The 10,729-nt window shown below is 42.5% G+C and overlaps 1 protein-coding gene across 1 annotated transcript; it reads left to right on the top strand.

The window, feature by feature from the left end:
• The first annotated feature begins 2,811 nt into the window (after positions 1 to 2,811).
• LOC115191824 (P2Y purinoceptor 8) lies at positions 2,812 to 4,436 on the top strand. The gene is made up of 2 exons (XM_029749764.1): positions 2,812 to 3,225; positions 3,482 to 4,436. Exons 1-2 carry the CDS (start codon positions 3,159 to 3,161, stop codon positions 4,336 to 4,338), a joined length of 924 nt encoding a protein of 307 aa, XP_029605624.1. The 5' UTR covers positions 2,812 to 3,158; the 3' UTR covers positions 4,339 to 4,436.
• Positions 4,437 to 10,729: the final 6,293 nt, after the last annotated feature.

The following is a 10,729-nucleotide window of genomic DNA, read 5'->3' as shown; positions in this document are numbered from 1 at the left end:
TGACAGCTAAGGCTATTTTGATTTGTTTAACACTTTTTTGGTTAATACATGATTCCATATGTGTTATCTCATAGTTTTGATGTCTTCACTATTATTTTACAATTCAAAAAATTAAGAAAACCCTTGAATGAGTAGGTGAGTCCAAACTTTTGACTGGTAATGTGTGTGTATATATATATATATCTATCACACACTACCGTTCAAAAGTTTGGGGTCACTTAGAAATGCCCTTGTTTTTGAAAGAAAAGCTCATTTTTTATCCATTAAAATAACATCATATTGATCAGAAATACAGTGTAGACATTGTTAATGTTGTAAATGACTACTGTAGCTGGAAACGGCAGATTTTTTTTTTTTAATGGAATATCTACATAGGCGTACAGAGGCCCATTATCAGCAACCATCACTCCTGTGTTCCAATGGCACGTTGTGTTAGCTAATCCAAGTTTATAATTTTAAACGGCTAATTGATCATTAGAAAACCCTTTTGCAATTATGATAGCACAGCTGAAAACTGTTGTTCTGATTAAAGAAGCAATAAAACTGGCCTTTAGACTAGTTGAGTATCTGGAGCATCAGCATTTGTGGGTTCGATTCAGGCTCAAAATCTCCAGAAACAAAGAACTTTCTTCTGAAACTCGTCAGTTTATTCTTGTTCTCAGAAATGAAGGCTATTCCATGCGAGAAATTGCCAAGAAACTGAAGATCTCGTACAATGCTGTGTACTACTCCCTTCACAGAACAGCGCAAACTGGCTCTAACAAGAATAGAAAGAGGAGTGGGAGGCCCCGGTGCACAACTGAACAAGAGGACAAGTACATTAGTGTGTCTAGTTTGAGAAACAGACGCCTCACAAGTCCTCAACTGGCAGTTTCATTAAATAGTACCCGCAAAACACCAGTCTCAACATCAACAGTGAAGAGGCGACTCCGGGATGCTGGCCTTATAATGGGCCTCTGTACACCTATGTAGATATTCCATTAAAAATCAGCTTTTTCCAGCTACAATAGTCATTTACAACATGAACAATGTCTACAATGTATTTCTGATCAATTTGATGTTATTTTAAATGGACAAAAAATTTGCTTTTCTTTCAAAAACAAGGGCATTTCTAAGTGACCCCAAACTATTTAACGGTAGTATATGGAGTCAATGGAATGGAGTGGAATCATTGGAGTCAATGGAATGGTATGAAACACATCTAACACGTGGTTTCCATGTGGTTGATACCATTCCGTTGTCTCCATTCCAGCCATTATTATAAGCCGTCCTCCCCTCAGCAGCCTCCGCTGGCATACATGGATTATCTATAGCATCTTCAAGACGTGAATCTCAGACCTGACATGTCAAACCCAGGTATGTGAAATGCTCCTTCCTCCTGCTGAATTGTGTTTCAACAGTGTTCAACAATGTTCCTTCATATAACCCCCCCCCCCCCCCAGGGGCGGAAATCCCGGGGGGGACACGACCCCCCCATTGTGTGAAAAATATGATTTGTCCCCCCCAATATATCACTGAAACATAACTATGTAATTTAAGTAATATTAATAATACGCAATGAAAGCAATTGTGCTGATTATAGACACTTAATAGCGCGTTTGTAAGTTTCAAAAGATTGCGACCCCCCCCCCCACCCTCTGCCTCACAATGGTTTGATCCACTGCCAGTTCCTTAGTTGGCAAGGTAACAGAGGGGTCGTATCTACTGTCTGAAAGGCACTCAATGAACGTAATTGACATGAGGTTTATCCAGTCAATCGCGCACACACACTAGCTGAATATGCAGAGCTAGCGCGCAAATATTAACTATTAAGCTAGCTAGTACCTATTCCATTTATGTGGCCTCGTCAAAGATGGAATCTTTGCTATCGTCAATTTATTCCAAGATCAGCATGCAGATGATGTAAATTAGTGCTTCAAAGTCCCTGTGATAAGGTTAGCGATAAACTGAAGTCCAAACTGAACAGAACTACACTTGTCTTAAATATATTTAATGGTCTCGTTACAAAAGCTAAATTGTCGCAAGGGAACTTTTATTTATTTATTTTATTTCACCTTTATTTAACCCGGTAGAAAAGATTATAGCAAACACCACTGAAACGGAAGTGGTGCTCGCTAGCTTTGCAAATTCAGCTATTGTTGGAAGCCAGCCAATATGAAACAAACTATTAAAATTACAAAAGGTTGCAGCATATGTTGTGTAAATGGTGAACTCATACAGCTTTCAACTCTTGTCATTTTAATCCGTTTCACATTTGCTAGCTACCTTTTAGATCGAAGCCCAAATAGAATGATAAAAGATAAGATGATAGAAGCCCATCTCCTACTGTAAATAACCTACACACTGTGTGTGTGTGTGTAGCCAGCCAACCAGGTAGAAAATGGCAGAAAAATAAAAGACGGACATCAGAGTATTTTTCAGTACACCAAAACGCAAAGTAAGGACCCTAGTAGCCTAATATCTCAAAGACTAGTTGATAAAATGTTCATAAGAAAGAAATGAAAGTCTCAGGTAAGTTTGTTGAGTCTTTGTTTGGCAACATTATGAAAGGTTCTAAATTTTTTTGACTTGTAAAATAGGAACATAATTGGAAAATGCCATGGATACCCCCACTCTCAACTTAAACTGGTGACTGAACTAAGATTTGTTAAAGGCAATGGTATTGCTGTTGTGATTAGTTGTGTAGTTTTGGGTACCGGTAGTTAGGAGTACGGCAAACACCTTATTTCTTTGGTTCCGCAATATACATTTACCATATTACAATGTAGGCTATGTGTTACAGCACTACTTTTGGTGTCCCCCTCAGGAATTGGTCTTGAGAAAATTTCATGTAATTGTCCCCTCCAAAGTTGATATCAGATCCCCCCCCCCCTGAATTTTCTAGCTACATCATGGTTCTGAAACAACATATAACTCCCAAAAGCAAATGTAGCTGATCATGCAAATTCAGACATACCATTATAAGGATGAGTCCCAAATGGCACCCTATTCCCTATATAGAGCATTAACCTACGGACCTTGGTCAAAAGTACTGCACTATATAGGGAATAGGGTGTGCCACTTTGGGATTGAGCCCACATATGACCAAGGAAGGAACATCGACCGCTAACTTTACCTACTAATATGCATAATTCAGACAGACTTTACCTTCTGTATTCATGCAAAATTCAGACTCTCCACTGCCATTACAACCTTACCAGAGAGAAGACCTCTCCAACTACACAGGTTAGAAGTTTAAATTAAGCTGGACATTTTCTAATATCACTGAGTGGTCTGTAATTGTGTTGTGTAGTAAGGTCATTGTGTTGCATACAGTATAGTTGACTGTTCTTTATTGTAGTCTGCTATTAACATAGACTTTACATATTTCAGCATACACTCTTCTATTTCTTTAGGATTCAAGTTGCCGTATAATAACCTGTTGATGATTATAATTGTTACAATATCACTCTGAGGCCATTTTTGTCCCGTATATTCACAGACCCCAACAACTGTGAAAAGATGAACAATTCCGTAGACGGCAATTCTACTCTCCTCTCCACCAAAACACTACTTTATGTCCAGTATCTATTATACACTGCTGGCGACTCAATAAACCTCATCCTGAGTCTTCCCACCAATGCCTACGTCCTGTGGCTGATAGTGAGCGGAGCGGGGGGGATGATGGCCTCAGACTTTTTCTCTCTCAACCTGGCCGTGACTGATATACTCACCTGCTTGTCCAGTCTGATGTTTATACTCCATAATCACATCCTGCATTACCTCCAAGAGGATGGTGTTTTATGGAGCGTTGCGATTTTCTTTAAGGGTTTCATCCTTACTGGTCGTCCTCTGTTCCAGTGTTGTATCTGTGTGGAGCGCTACCTGGCGGTGGTCTACCCAGTAACCTTCCTGAAGTACAAACCCCTTAGGTACAGGGTGGGGTGTTGTGCTGTCGTCTGGCTGATGGTGCTTGGGTCCTGCTTTGCTTACATGCTTGGTGAATCAAAATGTATAATGAATGACTTTACTTTGGGTTTCACCCTGGTTATGTGTTCTGTGATGTTGTTCTGCTGCCTGGCTGTTCTCAGGGCCCTGAAATGTCCTGGGCCGGGGGAAGAGGAAGGGATGAACAACATGAAACTGAGGGCCTTCAAAATCATTTCAATGATCCTGGTGTCTATGGTTGTCACGTACCTCCCACTGGTTCTTCAGTTGATCATTTATCGTTTTATAAAACAAGTGGAGTATACATTTGGTATGTCCATTTGTTTCACTATCCTAGTGGTCTCTGGGTTTGTGCAGCCCCTTCTCTACATCCACAGAGCTGAGAAACTGCCCTGTATCAGGAGTCCCTGAGGAGATCGTCCTTAAAGAAGCTACATGTAGCATTTCAACCTATTGCTGAATGGCAATAATACACTGCTCAAAAAAATAAAGGGAACACTTAAAAAACACAATGTAACTCCAAGTCAATCACACTTCTGTGAAATCAAACTGTCCACTTAGGAAGCAACACTGATTGACAATAAATGTCACATGCTGTTGTGCAAATGGAATAGAAAACAGGTGGAAATTATAGGCAATTAGCAAGACACCCCCAATAAAGGAGTGGTTCTGCCGGTGGTGACCATAGGCCACTTCTCAGTTCCTATGCTTCCTGGCTGATGTTTTGGTCACTTTTGAATGCTGGCGGTGCTTTCACTCTAGTGGTAGCATGAGACGGAGTCTACAACCCACACAGGTGGCTCAGGTAGTGCAGCTCATCCAGGATGGCACATCAATGCGAGCTGTGGCAAGAAGGTTTGCTGTGTCTGTCAGCGTAGTGTCCAGAGCATGGAGGCGCTACCAGGAGACAGGCCAGTACATCAGGAGACGTGGAGGAGGCCGTAGGAGGGCAACAACCCAGCAGCAGGACCACTACCTCCGCCTTTGTGCAGGGAGGAGCAGGAGGAGCACTGCCAGAGCCCTGCAAAATGACCTCCAGCAGGCCACAAATGTGCATGTGTCTGCTCAAACGGTCAGAAACAGACTCCATGAGGGTGGTATGAGGGCCCAACGTCCACAGGTGGGGGTTGTGCTTACAGCCCAACACCGTGCAGGACGTTTGGCATTTGCCAGAGAACACCAAGATTGGCAAATTCGCCACTGGCGCCCTGTGCTCTTCACAGATGAAGCAGGTTCACATTGAGCACATGTGACAGACGTGACAGAGTCTGGAGACGCCGTGGAGAACGTTCTGCTGCCTGTAACATCCTCCAGCATGACCGGTTTGGCGGTGGGTCAGTCATGGTGTGGGGTGGCATTTCTTTGGGGGGCCGCAGAGCCCTTCATGTGCTCGCCAGAGGTAGCCTGACTGCCATTAGGTACCGAGATGAGATCCTCAGACCCCTTGTGAAACCATATGCTGGTGCGGTTGGCCTGGGTTCCTCCTAATGCAAGACAATGCTAGACCTCATGTGGCTGGAGTGTGTCAGCAGTTCCTGCAAGAGGAAGGCATTGATGCTATGGACTGGCCTGCCCTTTCCCCAGACCTGAATCCAATTGAGCACATTTGGGACATCATGTCTCGCTCCATCCACCAACGCCACGTTGCACCACAGACTGTCCAGGAGTTGGCGGATGCTTTAGTCCAGGTCTGGGAGGAGATCCCTCAGGAGACCATCCGCCACCTCATCAGGAGCATGCCTAGACGTTGTAGGGAGGTCATACAGGCACGTGGAGGCCACACACACTACTGAGCCTCATTTTGACTTGTTTTAAGGACATTACATCAAAGTTGGATCAGCCTGTAGTGTGGTTTTCCACTTTAATTTTGAGTGTGACTCCAAATCCAGACCTCCATGGGTTGATAAACTGGATTTCCATTGATTATTTTTGTGTGATTTTGTTGTCAGCACATTCAACTATGTAAATAAAAAAGTATTTAATAAGATTATTTCATTCATTCAGATCTAGGATGTGTTATTTTAGTGTTCCCTTTATTTTTTTGAGCAGTTTATATCTCTAGCAGTAATGGAATGAAATTCTATAATTATTTAAATATTGTCCCTGACACCAGGGCTGCCAAATTTTTGATATTTTCCTAAATTCCCAGGTTTTACAGAAATCAGAAGGAAATGGGCCAGAAATCTGGAATCCTCCAACCAAGATTTCTGGAAAGACCTGGTCATTTTTGGAAAGTAACCAGAATATTGCAACCCTACATGTGATAGAGACCAACTCAGGGACCTTGTGGGAGATTGATCCCTGGCCGAGTCATACCAAAGAATGTATGGGACCAGATGTTTCTCTGCTCGCTCCATCATTTCCTGGCTGCTAAATATGTAATAGTTTGCCTAATTTGTACCATCTAAACCACCGTGAAATATCTTTTCAATAACCAAAACTATTGTATTTTCAGCTGTTTTGAAGTAAAATACGGCAAAAACAAAACTTAAGGGAAGCATAGAAATAACACACATAGAACAGATCTAACGCTTCTTAGATGTGAATTTGGTCGGGTTCTAAAAAAAAAGTGACATATTGCAGTTTTAAAGGGATAGATTGACGGTAAGGCCCTGCGATAGACTAGAGTCCTGTCCAGGGGGTGTACTTGTACATCAACCTGCCTCACGGAACAGAAGAGAGACTCCTGCTCCTATGAGCCGTTTTGGCTTGCACAAGCCAAGGCTCGTGCAAGACTACTTATACAATGTGATACAATACAACACACCCATGCTAAGTACGATAATGTGTCTGCCTAATTATGTCATAGGTCCTTATTAAATGGAGAGATGGGTGGAATGGTATAGTGATGGAATGTGTGAGTGTGTGTTCTCTCTGCTGTTGTTGGGCTTCTAGGCCATATGTAATGATAGGGCGGCTACATTGACTAGGAGCTGGGTGTGAACTTTATAGTTGAAATCATATCATTAAGTTAACACCACCGGTCATAAAACCTATATTTACATCTACCTCCCAACCGCTGTGAATTAGACAGAATGTTCTCTCTCCTGTTCAAAACTCACATTGTGCTCAAATGACGCACGTAGCTGTTTACTCAGAATGGCGTGTACGCATGATGTATTCATCACACTGTTGAGCGCAAACTATACAATGTCTATTGTGCATGTGATAATATGGTATTTCCGTGTATCAGGGTGTTGAATTAATGTGTACAAGAAGAAGGTTACATATCCTAATATGGTCCCTGATGTTTCCTTTTGTGATGGGGTGCAATGTCACGCACAGCAACCACGCCTTAAAGGGGCAGTTCAGTAAAAACATATTTTCATGTTTTTGTATGATATGTCCACACTATGAGGTAAAAATAACACTCTGAAATTGTGAACATAATGATTAATGTCATTTTTGTGTAAGAGCTGTTTGGAAATAATGCCTGGAATTTCAACCTGTTCAGGTGAGATCTAACTTTTGGCCCATATCATGATTATAATAGACCAATGACTGTTCATCTGGTTAAAGGGGTGGGTTCTAGACCATCCTATCAGCCAATCAATGCTATGTATGTAAAAATATTTTTATTTGTTTCCTGATGCCCACACGATCAGACTGAGCATTTCAAGTGTCAAAGTTGATTCAGGGAAATAAATAGTTATTTTCACTAAATAAACACACACATTCATTTATTCGACACTCAGTGATTATTTAAAAACAACATTACAAACAAAGACTGCATGGGGGCTTTAAACACATGTCATTACATGTTGGCTCAGAGTCAAAGGTGTAAAAACTGAATTCCCCAACCTGCGTTGAGAAATGCATACACCTCCAGGTGTTTAAAGAATGCTCCTGGTGAAAGGGTTTGTTCAAATACAATTGCCTCACTCTGTCCCAGGTACAAACATGCGTCCTTTGTCCTGATCTTATCCATATTGTGATAAAAGACAAATGTCTTTTATCCGTCTATTGTGTTCGCATTGTGACAAGATGTCCTGGTCACAATGCGTCAGGGTCCCTGAATACCTCTGGAGGTGGTCGGAAGATCTGATCACAATCTTTTAATCATCTACAACTGTGGGCACTGTCAGAATGTGGACAGGATCAGGACAAAGGTAAGAAACAGGTATAAACAGGGCTTTTGAGAAGTATGGCTCAATGATTGATTAGATATTTAGAGAGAGGTTTCTTTCCACAGAGCAGCCCTTGAATGCTGTTCATTGACTACAACTCAGCATTCAACACCATAGTGTCCACGAAGCTCATCACTAAACTAAGGACCCTGGAACTAAACACCTCCCTCTGCAACTGGATCCTGTACTTCCTGACGGGCTGCCCCCAGGTGGTAAGGGTAGGCAACAACACGTCTGCCACGCTGATCCTCAACACTGGGGCCCCTCAGGGGTGTGTACTTAGTCCCCTCCTGTACGCCAAACACGACTCCAACACCATCATTAAGTTTGCTGATGAAACAACAGTGGTAGGACTGATCACTGACAACGATGAGACAGCCTATAGGGAGGAGGTCTGAGAACTGGCAGTGTGGTACCAGGACAACAACCTCTCCCTCAATGTGAGCAAGACAAAGGAGCTGATCGTGGACTACAGGAAAAGGCTGGCCGAACAGGCCCCCATTAACATCGACGGGGCTGTAGTGGGGCGGGTAGAGAGTTTCAAGTTCCTTGGTGTCCACATCACCAACGAACTATCATAGTCCAAACACACCAAGACAGTCGTGAAGAGGGCATGACAAATCCTCAAAAAGTTATACAGCTGCACCATCGAGAGCATCCTGACCGATTGCATCACCGCATGGTATGGCAACTGCTCGGCATCTGACCGTAAGGTGCGTACGGCCCAGGACATCACTGAGCCCAAGCTTCCTGCCATCCAGGACCTATATAATAGGCGGTGTCAGAGGAAAGCCCATAAAACTGTCAGAGACTCCAGTCACCCAAGTCATAGACTGTTTTCTCTGCTACCGCAGATAAGATACAACACACCCATTTCCTGGTTATTCTGTCCTGCTTCTGGGAATCTTCATACCCAGAATTGTTGGCACCTTTGATAAAAATGAGCAAAAAAGACTGCATAAAATAAATAATACAACTACTGAGCTATATTGTTTGCTCCATACAAATTGGGAAATTATATTATTTGATACTAATACAATTGCTAAGAGAAAGAGATTTTGTTTAACAAGTATTCTTTAAAAAAATCAACCAAAAAATATAGGGGTCAAAATAATTGGCACCCATGTTTTCAGTACCCTCTCCTAAGAGGGTAACAGGAATGGGTCTTTTTCTAAAATGTTTTATGAGATTAGAGAAACCAAAATCTCTTTCTCTAAGCAATTCTATTAGTATCAAATAATATAAGCTCTAGACCTCAGATGAATCTGGTAATCAATAGTGTCGCTGTTGAACAAGTTGAGGAGACTAAATTACTTGGTGTTACATTAGATTGTAAACTGTCATGGTCAAAACACATAGATTCAATGGTTGTTACAATGGGGAGAGGTCTGTCCATAATAAAGAGATGCTCAGATTTCAAAAAGCAAGTCCTGCAGGCTCTAGTTTTGTCTGATCTTGATTATTGTTCAGCCATGTGGTCAAGTGCTGCAAAGAAAGACCTAGTTAAGCTGCAGCTGGCCCAGAACGGAGCGGCACATCTTGCTCTTCATTGTAATCAGGGGCTAATATAAATACTATGCATGTCAGTCTCTCTTGGTTAAGAGTTGAGGAGAGACTGACTGCATCACTTCTTTTTATAAGAAACATTTATGTGGTGAATATTTTAAATTGTTTGCATAGTCAACTTACACACAGCACTGACACACACACTTACATCACCAGACATGCCACCAGGGGTCTTTTCACAATCCCCAGGTCCAGAACAAATTAAAGGAAACATATAGTATTATACACAGCCATGAGTGCATGGAATTCCCTTCCATCTTATATAGCGCAAGTAAACAACACACCTGGTTTAAAAAAAAACGAATAAAGCAACACCTCACGGCACAGCCCCTCTCCCCCATGTGACCTACTTTATGTGTGTATGTACTGATATGTACAGTATGTGTAACTGATAAACACACTATATGTTAATGTTTTTAAATGTATGTAAATTGTAAAGTATTTTGTCTGTAATGTATTTTTTGTTATATGTCGGACCCCAGTAAGACTAGCTGTCGCCATTGTCGTCGACTAATGGGGATCCTAATGAATTAAAATCTGGTTTTATGTTTTCTGTGGCCCTAGAAAGAGTAGCTGCTGCTGTCGCAACAGCTAATGGGGATCCTAATAAAATAACCCAAAATACCGAAGGAGAGGCCTCTCGAGTGGCGCAGCGGTCTAAGGCACTGCATCACAGTGCTTGAGGCATCACTACAGTCCCGGGTTTAATCCCAGACCCACGAGGCGGTGCACAATTGGCTCAGCGTTGTCCAGGTTAGGGGAGAGTTCGGCCGGCCGGTAGTTCCTTGTCCCATTGTGCTCTAGGGACTCCTTGTGGCGGGCCGGGCGCCTGCAATCTGATTTCTGTCGTCAGCTGGATGGTGTTTCCTCTGACACATTGGTCCGGCTGGCTTCCGGGTTAAGCGAGCAGTGTGTCAAGAAGCAGTGTGGCTTGGCAGGGCCGTGTTTCGGAGGAGGCATGGATTTCGACCTTTGCCTCTCCCGAGTTGCAGCGATGGGACAAGACTGTAACTACCAATTGGGGAGAAAAAATGGGCAAAAGTAAAAAGGGTTGTCCCACCTCCCCATGCTATTTGCTCTCTCTCTCTTGAACCGCTGGTACAAAACAT

Source organism: Salmo trutta, chromosome 4, assembly GCF_901001165.1.
Source record: "Salmo trutta chromosome 4, fSalTru1.1, whole genome shotgun sequence".
NCBI lineage: Eukaryota > Metazoa > Chordata > Actinopteri > Salmoniformes > Salmonidae > Salmo > Salmo trutta.
This window is presented reverse-complemented; position numbering and strand designations above follow the sequence as displayed.

Coding starts and splice junctions, on each gene's coding strand:
- LOC115191824 (XM_029749764.1), top strand. CDS start 3,159: ATGCAAAATTCAGACTCTCCACTGCCATTACAACCTTACCAGAGAGAA. Junction 3,226..3,481: donor AGACCTCTCCAACTACACAG/GTTAGAAGTTTA, acceptor GTATATTCACAG/ACCCCAACAACTGTGAAAAG.